At 34.7% G+C, this 12372-nt stretch overlaps 1 protein-coding gene across 1 annotated transcript in view; it reads left to right on the top strand.

The window, feature by feature from the left end:
* Positions 1-4181: 4181 nt before the first annotated feature.
* Positions 4182-12372, top strand: part of LOC132548703 (metabotropic glutamate receptor 6-like) — a 61319-nt gene continuing 53128 nt past the window's right edge. Inside the window, exon 1 of the mRNA XM_060212582.1 lies at positions 4182-4584. Coding sequence (XP_060068565.1) covers positions 4182-4584 — 403 coding nt within the window. The remainder of the gene's footprint in view (positions 4585-12372) is intronic.

The raw sequence follows: 12372 nt of genomic DNA, 5'->3' as shown, positions 1-12372 counted from the left end.
TGTGTATGGTGCCTGATCACCCTGACATAGCTAATTATTTATATTGTAGATTTATAGAAGTTAGAATTAGAGAGGAAGCATTATTTACAACTGCATCAAATATTTTGTTACATATTTTGTGTTTAACGTCATGGAAATAGAATTTAATATTACCACAAAATGTATGTAAACGGAGTGATGGTGATGTCTTGTGACCGAGTACAGTTTGTGATGTACCAGTATGTTGACATATAAATAATCCTTGAAAGGGTACACTATTTGTTGAGACCTTTTAAGTAAGACAATGACGATTACTATTATATAAATGACAAACGAACAACACATAGTTATCACTATCCCATTTAATATTTTTATTCTTTCCTGTAAGTAATACTAGTTATATCAGCATGACTTACAGAGCCATTGATCTTCTAGTGACCTTCCATTCTGCATTCAAACCTTAAAACGTTTTGTATAATACAAATATCAGATCCCATATGTTCCCAATCAACGTAATATTGTCTTCCTGCCGTTTTGTTTTAACTAAATCCAACCAGTTATCTTACACAAAGTGCATGTAACTTCGATATATTTTCGTAAACACCGGATACCTTTTAATTTACAAATGAATTGATTTATTACCGAATGTCGGTGAAATTCTGCATATGCCGCTTGTTATTAAACCTAGCAGAATCATTTAGGGAACTGAAACGCTAAAATCTGCCTTAGCCGTAGATTTGTTAGAGAAAATGTCTCAAGCTGTACCATCATACTAGAAAATATATCACGCGGAATAAATCAAATTTGCGAAAATCTTTTCTCCAAGAATAGAAATGAGGACGGTCGTGTGCGCTACAGGCCATACTGCATCGAGGCGTGAATATTGGATCACATGACCTGCCGTAGAACTCTTCACTCACAAAACCAGAAAAGCTCATCACTATGTAGTCGCGAGTTGGCTCGGTTGCCATGTAATCGTCTTTACAGAAAATAAAAGTGTGTAAATATGAACATGTAAGTGAATGAAATTGGATAGTTTGACTCACATCTATTCTTGATAAAACGGCGACAGTTGTAATGATCAGGTTATTAATACTGTAAATGTCTTTATCTCCGGAGATATTCCTTTACGCTACCGCGTCGTTATGGATTGACTTTTTAGACTTGCCGGCATGTAATTTAAAATACAAAAAACGGACAGTGTTGTATCAAATCTGACCATGGCTATCGGAGTATTTCATCTTACGAAGAAAAAACGTACTTGCTCGTTTGCTAAAGGTAAGTCATCGTATTTATTTCAGAAGATAAAGTACCAGATCGTAGCATTACGAAGTGCTATGCTATATCATTTGAACATTTTTTTCTGCGTTCAGTGCCTGGGAACAGCAAGCTCCCTTAATAAGACATTTTGATCTATTTATGACCTATATCACTAACACCTTGCGTTTAGAACTAAACAAAAATTCCAAAAAAATAGAAAAAAGTCAGTAGATGAATGATAAAGGTGTTTTTATAGGTCTAGATCATGCGATGAAGCTTAAGTAAAAGTCATTTATGATAAGTTTTATATTCAGTAGGTGTAAAATATTCCGAACTTAATGATAGAGCAGAAGTGAAACATAAAGGACTTGATGATATAATTAAACGATATCTTTGTAAAGACCTATGAGGCATTAATTCATTGTGTTTTTACTGTCGCCTTTGATAAAGACTGATGGCTACATGATGTATTTCAATATTTATGTTTCTTTTTCATGCCGTTATATCTATATTTCTAACTTTCTATTTATGCTCCAAACTCATCGCTACAAATGTTATTACTGTAAACCCATCAATTTTCGTGGGATAATTATTTTTCGTTAATGTCGTTGGTAGTCCTAATCGAGGAATTCATATTCCGACGAACTGATATACTTACTTAAAGGGCCTTTATTTTGCTATATTCATTCTCGGAAACAAATGTCATGAAATATTTTACTTAAAGGGCCTTTGTTTGGCTATATTCATTCTCGAAAACAAATGTCATGAAAAGTAATATTTGGGAAAAGGAACACAAAGATAAAAGATTTTCCAATGTTCTATCCCTAATCTGGAATCCAATTTTAGAATTGCAGTAAATACATTTAAGACCAAGGTAAAAACTAGTATAATAATCAAATGTTTTTGTTGTTTTTACTATATAACGGTATGAGTGTTGCGAAAAAGGATATTTCAAACCGTTGTAGTGATGTCAACGAAATGTTATTTTTCGAAATTATGTCAACCGTTGTGGTTTGAAATGATGATTTGTAAGTATATATATTCATTAACTTGTCTCAAAACGAACAGTAATGAATTGCACTATAAATTAAAAATATCTGAAACTGGAAAAAGGGGTTATCGACAATACAAAAATATATGATCTCTATTAACTATTTCTGACTAAATCGAAAAACCATCTTCTGTGACAAGGCTCATGACAGGTATGGAGTCCAAATAATGTGTAGATCTAGATAAAATGAAACTGTTTGTTATTTTAAATATAGATTCTTTTATCACATATTACTAAACAAGGAAGACTCCAAATCATATCTCAAAATACAATAATAATTATATCGTCACATCATACATTGTCTGTTGATTAATGTACTTGATATATTAGTATAACGATAAACCCATGATGAGAAATTCCTGTGTTTAGTAACATCGATCACAGACACTAGAAACGATTTGAATTTGTTCTAATATATTTCTAGATTTCTCCCTCAAGGCGCTTTAAATAACACACAGTTAAGTTGAAATTTGTCCGTGGACAAATTTCTATTGTTCCGCCGAAAGTCCTCTTAAGCAACCGAATGCTGTACTTTTATTTGTTATAGATACAATTTTGGCTGACAGCATTTTTCATTTCTGCAGATCTACATCAATGTAATTATGCAAATTTATTATAGAGAATGTAGTCTCTGAAAGTAAAGGTACTGTTATTTCGCTTGACAAAAAAATTAAAAAAAAACCTCACATAACTGTTGACTTGATGACATAAAAACGATTTCATGGGACCCATCTACACAAACAACATGTCTACAACAAAATATGGACATATAAATGACCTATAAATGCAGAAGTTATTAATTCTATGGACACCAAAGCGTGATTGATAGTATTTAAAAAAGATGTCATAATCTTTGACCCATGAACCAGAAAAACAATTCCATGTGATCACTCTGTACTAGTGGCCCAGGTAGTGTTACTGTTTTACGAATGTGGACATGAAGGTTATTGCAAGGACACTAATAAGACAGTAAAAAACAATGTGCCAACATTAACTTGAGAGAGAAATGAAATTAAAATGTTAATGGTTGTTTGAAAAAAGATGATCTGAATTATCTGAATGGTTTCGAATTTTGTAATACTATGTATCTTATTTCTCTTCCTTTTTCAGAAAAATAAGATTTTCTTCATCAGCCAAATAACACAGCAGATATAACAGCGACACATTCCATTTGTTTCATCTTTACCGGAATTTCATATTTCTTGCTGTATCATTCTACCCAGCGTTATCAGGGACATTTACACTCATGCTATCAGGATCGTTCTTTAAGATAAATCTGCAGTGTTACATGAACAATGTGGTATCTGTCCTGCATTTAAAATTTCCTTGCAATATCATCGATTATTTATGAAATACACACAATTTCGTTTCTTTTAAATTTGTTCATCATTAAGGTTTTTATTTTTATTTTTTTGTAAATTTTACTATTATAACTTCTACTACGGTAGTAATATTGTGGATCTAATATAATCAGTAAATAATTTAATATCTTACTGACCTTGGCGAATGCATTTTAAAGGCGTGTGAAATCCTTTTTTTGTAGGCAATACTTTTATTACCGTTATGTTTGGAAATCCATAAATTCTCGTTTACTTTCTACTGGTATTGCTTTGAATGTTCTGAATTCAAATCCTGCTTCCATGTGAAGTTTGAAAGTAATCAAGTATTATGTAAGTTTAAAAACCTTAAGATAATAAATCTCGTCCAGTATTACTGACATCGCTTATTGTCTCGTGGTGTCATAAAGTCAAACCTTTCTATTCGGTTATTGTTTTAAAGTGAAGAATATATCCTTCAAGGAATTCTTTTATTGGCGGCATTTGTTATGTTGGAACTTTGAGGAAATCAATCCAAGCTACACGTCCACAATCAGGACAAAGGATTAGTCATGATGGCATCGGACTCCCGTTTTTACAGGCTAGTTGCCATGTGCTGTACTGCTGTAGTGATGCTGTTAAACTCCCTTGCTGTGTTCTGTACAATCGCAAACGAGAAACAGATTCAGATCGTGGGAAAATACGGTAACTACACATGGCCTCGGCGAGATTTGTCTGTGAGTGAAACTGGTCAGATAGTGCTTGGAGCCCTTCATATGGTCCATGAAAGAAGCGAGGATAAGATATGTGGTCCCATCATGCCTCAGGGTGGAATACAGGCCCTTGAAACTATGTTGTTTACAATCGACAAAGTAAACAATGACAACCTTATCCCGGGTATTCGACTTGGTGTCCTGGCGAAAGACGACTGCGACAGAGATATATACGGCCTGGAACAGGCTGTCGATTTCATACGAGGTAAGCATTGGTATATTTGTTCAAACATCGCTCCAAGACTACACGTTTAGTTAAGAATACTACAAAAATGTAATAACTCTTTCCTAATCACAGGAACCATTTCATCATGAGAGTACCTCGCCTGTCGTTTACATCATGATGTATAACAAGGATAACCTTTGTTCCAATAGAGAAGTGTTTTGCCAATGTTCTAACATTCTTATTTTGAATTAAGATACAGCAGTAAACTTGTCATATTCAACAGAAAATTTAACAGACGATCTGAATCGCAATTTTTAATGACCCCAATGTCCTTGACATGTTTGAAGAAGATGGCTTTAGTGACATAATACACAATTATGTGATACGTTAAGGTCATGTAGGTTGCTTACCCATTTGACCTAGAGGTCAACGTAGGTCTTGACCCATTTGAATGTTTCTGCCGTCAAGAGTCTATGGGCACGGTGTCTCAAATACAAAATATGTCCGTTTTGAATTACTATTGACCGTTTTGACTGGATACAAAAAGGAGATAAATGTACTTTGAATGATTTCAAACTTTATCATTGAAATATTTATCCGTTTTAATAGTTCTACTCAGGAACGCAAACTCGTTCAGTTCAAATGAGTTTTCACTCGATTTTCGAAAGAAATGGTTAGTTGGTCAGCAATTGTTTTAGTTCAGATCCTGCATGGTAAGTCACTTTCCTTATCTGAATCTCTAAGGAGTCTGCAGGCCTCTGTATGTAGAACTAATCACTAATTTTCTAGTACACATGGACACATTACATCTATCTGATATGTGTGGAAATTTCACTCGTAAGAGAAGTTGATACTTCGTTCCTCTCTCACGAATTCTAGCAAAATTAAAATTCTTGGAAATGAGGCAATTTCTTTTGTTATAAGGATGTAGTCGCCTGTACACGGAAATTGTTTTCTCTGGATCATGGCTGCTGGCGGTTTTTTTCTGACACGAATAAAGGCCTACATAATAAGCGCACACAGAATTTTTCTACATGAAGTCATGATCATATGTTCAGCAGACACCAATTGTAAATTTCACACCTGGTCTTTTCCTGAATGGGTTCGAAAATGTCATGAAAATACCAATCGCCTTCACCATTTACAAGTACATTTTCGGAAATGTGACAAAAACCTCTTTGAAACGTAATTTCATTTTCGCGCTGTTGATTTTATTGACATCATGATAACTTATTGAACGTGTTTTTGCTAAGACGCTCCTTGTAACGTGTACCTGCCAGGAGCCTGACTTTAAATCAGTTTCAAAAATGTTTTTGGATCAATTCGTGGTACTTTTTATTAATCAAAGACCATGCAATCAACTTTTCGTCGGAGAATACAGCACCTTACAGAAACTACAATGAACCACAATGTTCCTGTTTTATTCTTTAAGTACATTTTCTGTTTGATAATGCTGAATCCTGTTTTTTAGTCTAGTTAGTTTACGTGTTTTCTTTTTTCTTTGCTTTGCTTACTTTACTTCATAATTCAATTTCGTCATTTACTAATTACAATCGCCGAGTAGACGAAACCGTTACTTGAAGCTAAAATCGAATAAACGATCGTAAAATACAAAGAAATAAAAGATGAACACAAAAAAATATATGATAATACTTCAGATAAACACGACCAGGTATCCAAGGAGATTTACTATCATTTTCTCAGTCGACGAAACACCTGCTTAATTCTTTTAGATAAATCAAACGAATAGCGCGTACTCAAAATGAGAGCAGGGGCACAAACAATCACACATAATAACAAACATCGGTAATATCTAAGTTCATTTACATACTTATTACGATCCTGATAATTGTCCTCATCAACATCCTAGTTTTCAAAACCCTTACAGATAATAATTAGATCATGTATGCCTATAAGAAAGGAAATACAACCTAAATCTAACCACGCAGATACAATGGACCCTGTATCCTGGGTAACGTAATGCCTTTTATAATAGATTGCTTTAAGTTCTTATTTAAAATTAGTCCTATACTTAATAAGACTAATTTAGATAGAATAAAGTTATGTCTAGTCGACAAGTAGGGAATCCGTTGGTTTTACCGATACTTGTGTTTTGTCCACAGTTTGAATTGTCAGGCATATTGCATTCCGCCTCAAACCAGACAACATGTTTTGTTCTTTGGTTGAAAAAACGGTTGTTAGCCATTATTTTTGTCTGAAAATCGGTCTCCGATGAAGTGGACCAGGATGTCTGGTCGATGTCTGTTTGACATTCAAAGAAGATCAAGTTGTCTGCAAAATGAAATGATGGAGACAAATGAGAGACCATGAACCCTTGTTTGTGCCGACTTCTCCACAGAACGTTTGTACACAACGACATACTCAAAAACGTTAAAAACCTAAAGGAGAATCGGTTAGGTTAACCGTACACTAGCCGAGAAATGTGCACTATTATCAATATATAAACATCACGAGCGGAAATAACAGTCATTGTGATGCATAGAAGAGTGTATATAATCAATATTGATTTATTCCGTGTACTCTAGTAATAGCACTTTCCCATTTATGATGAACCGACTGACGGACATTTTTTTAGTGCCATCATACTGAAATTTCATTGCCTGGACATTATCGCAAAACATTCTACCAAGCAACTTTATATTGATATCGTGCAAACACGATCTTGTATATTCTTTCAAATACAAAGCGAATTTTTTAAGCATTAAATAAAAAGAGTTAAACGGTTAAATGTGTATTGTGTAGAGGATTTTTAAAGGGTGTGGTGAGGTAGATAGAAGGAATATGAATGTAAATTAAAGCATAAATGACATGGGTATTGTGTGACTCCATGGTACGTGACTCGTGTAAGATGACGGAAGAAAACATTTGAAGATATCTTAATACCGAGCTAGAGTGTTTAAAATTGTAGAAAAGCCACACAAGTGAATAGCATTATTTGATATAAATCTAGTGACGTTGAGCGAAATAGTAGATACAGTTGCGTCGTCCCTCTAGGACTCGCCAGTGATACTAAGGGACTAAATGTTTAGGTGACTTAGAGAAATGTAAAAATTCGAATGTAGATCGGGTGGTACACTAGCACCGTCATTCAGCAAATTTCAACATGTTCTTATATCTGATAATTTCAACAGAAAATGAAGTACGTGTGTATTTTCTGAAATGCGTAAATGTTTGGACCAATGTTAACTGAAAAGACCTCTTACGATCAGCTGTGACCAGTAATTAGGAGCATTAAAGCGTGTCTGATGTTCTGTATTGTAAATGGCGTGTAACAAAAATATCTTTGTTTATTTTCATTTCCATTTCTTCTAAACGAAATCTGTTCCGTGTTATGAAATGTGGAATATCTGGAAATAGAAATAACAATCTGACCGTAATATTTTTTTCCATTAAGGAAATGACACACCGGTAGAACTTGTACTCCATGGAAATTACAGGACGCGTCATTAGGGACTTTTGTCCTAAATTAGCTGATTATCGGCCAGTTTCCATCAGCACCGTCAGTTATTGGTCATCGTGTCCGGCATAGAACTGACCTCGAACTAAAAGCTGTTAGGAAAAAGGCTATCTATCTAGTAATGAGCATCATTACAACTGTAATTACACCCTTCACATACTTAACACTTCATCTTAATTACGCTTTCATTACCTGGGAATATTCTGTTTCCTCTGTTCTGCATTTAAAGTCATTTCTTAGTCACGGTTGGTATATTAACTTTTCTTTTATAGTTCAATGTCTTCCGATGATAGGGGTGGCCTGTGCAGAAACGAGCTCCTGGTATTTAGTATCTTTTCTCTTTATTACACGCTCATACATTTATATTTGATATCAAGTTCATTGATCATATCTTTTCCTATTAGGAAATTCTATCGCATATCATTGTGCAGCTCATGACGGTAATAACCGCAGTTCAGAATTGACGTTATGTGATCTAGACAAGTTATATCAGTCGGATTTCATTCATATTAGCAAGCACAAAATTGAAAATTAAAACTTCGTGTTTGGATATACATGTATTTTGTATAAAATTGTATTTTTTGGCCATGTCAATTTAAGATTATCTTTAAGGTATAACAAATGATATGAGTTCAAAGATAAAGGCTCTACAATTGTAAGCACAGTTTAATAACATTCAATCCCATCCATTTGAAAATTTATATCTCAGCTTTCTCGGCTCGTGCACGTCTTTCGCTTCCTTATTTACTGTAAATGGACTGAAATATTGTCTCTCCATCTGCGACGATTTTCTCTTATGCTCAATTTCACTACTGTACATTTCCAACTTTACAGTCGACATCAAGTGGTCACCTCATTGGCACCCCGTGAAACTGGTCAACTTTACAGCCATTTATGTTGTCTAGTATTAATGTTAAATGCGGTCATTCTCTATAGTTATTACGTCCGGATAAGATTAGACATGGAATAGACACAAGCTACTTAAGCTTTTTAATTTCGGTGAGGTCCGATCTGCTACACATTAGCCGTCTTGATAATAACAGGAAGTAAATTTTATTTCTTAGTATCTAGCCATTTTTCTTCATGTAATTACAGAGAGAAAAAAGTCGTCAAAAGCAAATTAGATGAAGATATCGGATTTATAAGGCATGAGAACTTATGATGATGAGTAATTGTTTGTAAACATGTCAGAACCATTAAAACAGCTTTTCAAAGGAAATACATTTATTGTTAATGATTGTCTTAGCTAATTGAAACAATTCACTCACTAAACAAAACGGCATTACAAAGCATTGTAAAATCTATGGTTATTAGTAACATTACGAATTTTTTATGATTGATTCGTGCTTGCTCACGTTCCTTCGTGAAAGCTCTATCCGGAGTGATTTTGAATGGTATCTCAGGAAGCGCAGTTTATTTAACAGTACCATATTGAACCCTTGCTTTAGAATCGATTTTTATCCTGCAAATCTCTACTTAACCTCCCTTGTTTATAAATGAAAAATCTCACTTTTATATGTTAATCGTAGTAAAACTTCAATATCAGGAAAAAAGAAAACAATACTGTTCTGTAAATACTGTTTGCTTCGAAAAATCAGTAATATTGTGTTGAAAACATATCTTAATCAATATTAGTGTCAAAGGTTTTCTGAGTGTTGACTGCTAACCAAGTAGGAGCTTTGACAGTGAGACATCGTCATAGCCGTCATTCTATTGACTGTTCAAAATAAGGACAGCCTATATCTAGGTTTTATCATTGTCCCATCTCAAGTATTTTCTGATTAGCTTCTTTGTGGAACATTTCAATTTAAAATGTACACGATTCAGCCAGCCTCATTCCTGGTTTCTTTTCTACATTAATAACGGTTTCATATACACTCAACATGGACATCAGGATTGAATCGATCTAAAACTTCGTTTGCTGAGAAATAGGTTTTTAAACTAATCCTCTAACAGCATTTGTGGAGTCGGGGAGAGGTTATGCTGAGTTACAAAGATATTGTACATTCCTATGTAGACAATAATCTAGTTCGTGGGGCTCGATCATTTGTGGTGATAATAACGGATTCATGTGATCGTTGGGAACCACACAAACATGTTTGCTAACCGTATTTACACTTGATTATTTACAGTTTGTTTTCAGGTTTCACCTTGTTTCTCTGTGGGAATGTATTGCGGACTGATGCCACATTTTTTCTATTACTTGTGGCCCCGATCACTCTCTGGGTGTCAATCACTACTTCATTCCAACGCAATGGTGACGGCTCGCAGGCAATGGCTACACCCTGTGTGCCTGGTCATCTTCCAATATTAAGATTCGATAACTACCAAATGCTATTCTGTTTAGAATGTCTGTCTCAAAATATCATTATGAAACTGATACAAAGGCAGATTCTCCGCATAAGTGGTAATACAAGCAGATGGATATACATGTATAGTCTTAAGTTAAGTGTTAGATATTACAAGATAACAGGGCTTTAGGAAAGAAATTCTAGCACAGACAGTCCTTCGATATTGACAATGTCCAAGTCTTTTCATTTGGGATAATGAAGATAATTGACTGGCATGGCCAAGAAAATGGGTTTCTGATTCCATTGAAGAAAATAGAAGCCGGTAGCCTTCAGCTTGGATCATTGTTTTAACGGTTGAGTAAACTACCAAATCTCGTGGTATACATAGCAAGTGCTAAACATGGACGTCTTGTGCACATAATGACCTCTCAATTATGGAAATAATGAACAATTACGATTTAATTAGTTTGAATTATATTGACTCTTGAAACGATATATAAGAGTTAAAAACACACGGTGCCGGGCAACATGTTATAGCACTACCATATTGAATACTGCTAATTCCGTCACTGAAATGTCATAGAACCTTTCGATAGAGAAAAAAAAATCTGGTAAATACCAACATGGCACATTATCATAATATAAACTCATATTCCATAAAACTAGGACAGCACATGAACAAAAGAAAGATTAACACGGAGAAAAAACTAGAAAAATGTCTAAAAATAGATGTTCCGATTTCAGGTAATTATATTTAAGAAATATCTTAGGCTGATTTTGGTCATTGATGTGAGTGATTCGAAGACTTATGACAACTCATGATGTTAGACATGTCTAAACTTTAACCGATGGTCTGATATGAAACGTGCATTTTACCTTTTTCTGCTGCAAAGACATGGATGAAAATTTAAAATATAGCAAATAAGTAAAAGGCTGAAGTACATGTTAAGTTTAATATACACGGCTTTACAATCTTAAGAATTAAGGTCGATCTCTAATACGATCGTACAAAGGACTCCAAACTGAAAAAATATTTTTTTATTATTTTCTATACTACTTCTAAGCTGAGCGCTAAGCAGGGATGACGTAATTACTACAATTCTTATAGATTATGGCATGTCTTTGTCAGGACAAAAAACAACAGCCTTTCTATCCAACAGCCTTTCTACCTAACAGCCTTTCTACAACACAGCCTTCCTACTCTACAACATTTCTACACCATAGTCTTTCTACCAAACAGTCTTTCTACTTAAATGCCTTTCTACCCCCACAGCCTTTCTGCCCCACAGCCTTTCTACCAACCAGCCTTTCTACTTAAAAGCCTTTCTACCCCCAAAGCCTTTCTACCCCCACAGCCTTTCTGCCCCACAGTTTTTCTACTAAACAGCCTTTCTACCACACAGCCTTTCTACCAAACAGCCTTTCTATCACACAGCCTTTCTACCAATCAGCCTTACTACTTAAAAGCCTTTCTACCCCCACAGCCTTTCTGTCCCACAGCCTTTCTTCCAAACAGACTTTCTACCCCACAGCCTTTCTACCACACATATTTTCTACCCTACAACTTTTCTAACACACAGTCCTTCTACCCAACAGCCATTCTATCCAACAGACTTTCTACCTTACAGAAACAAAAGTTCAACTAAGGAAAAGTGTGAGGCAGTGTAAAAGAGGACAAAGAAGAGAGATCTTTATAAAGACAGCAAATATTTGGATTTCCGGTTCAGTCGCTTCTTTTATCATGCAACTGGGCAACAAGTACAATCCTCACGCCTTTCCTATATGATAGCAATATTATTTACTTTAGTTGCTTTATATTGTGCAGACTTAGTTTTTAAAAAAAATGTTAACGAAATAAGATCGTTTTAACTACATCGTACTTTCGATGGACATCTAAAATGTTCATTGCATTCATTGCTTTGCAGAAACCTGTAAGTTTCCAATAAAAACTAACTTCATCCCCTACTCAGGTGGAAATGTGAGACACTTGTATCCTGAAATTTATCTTTTTTTCCTCGCGCCTTTGATGAAAGAGAGTTTTTAATTCAAAGTTTTTGT

The sequence above is a fragment of the Ylistrum balloti genome, unplaced genomic scaffold (assembly GCF_031769215.1).
Source record: "Ylistrum balloti isolate Yb309-2 unplaced genomic scaffold, AGI_CSIRO_Ybal_v1 Utg370024, whole genome shotgun sequence".
NCBI lineage: Eukaryota > Metazoa > Mollusca > Bivalvia > Pectinida > Pectinidae > Ylistrum > Ylistrum balloti.
Note: the sequence above shows the minus strand (reverse complement) of the source record. Positions and strands in the feature narration are given on the sequence as shown.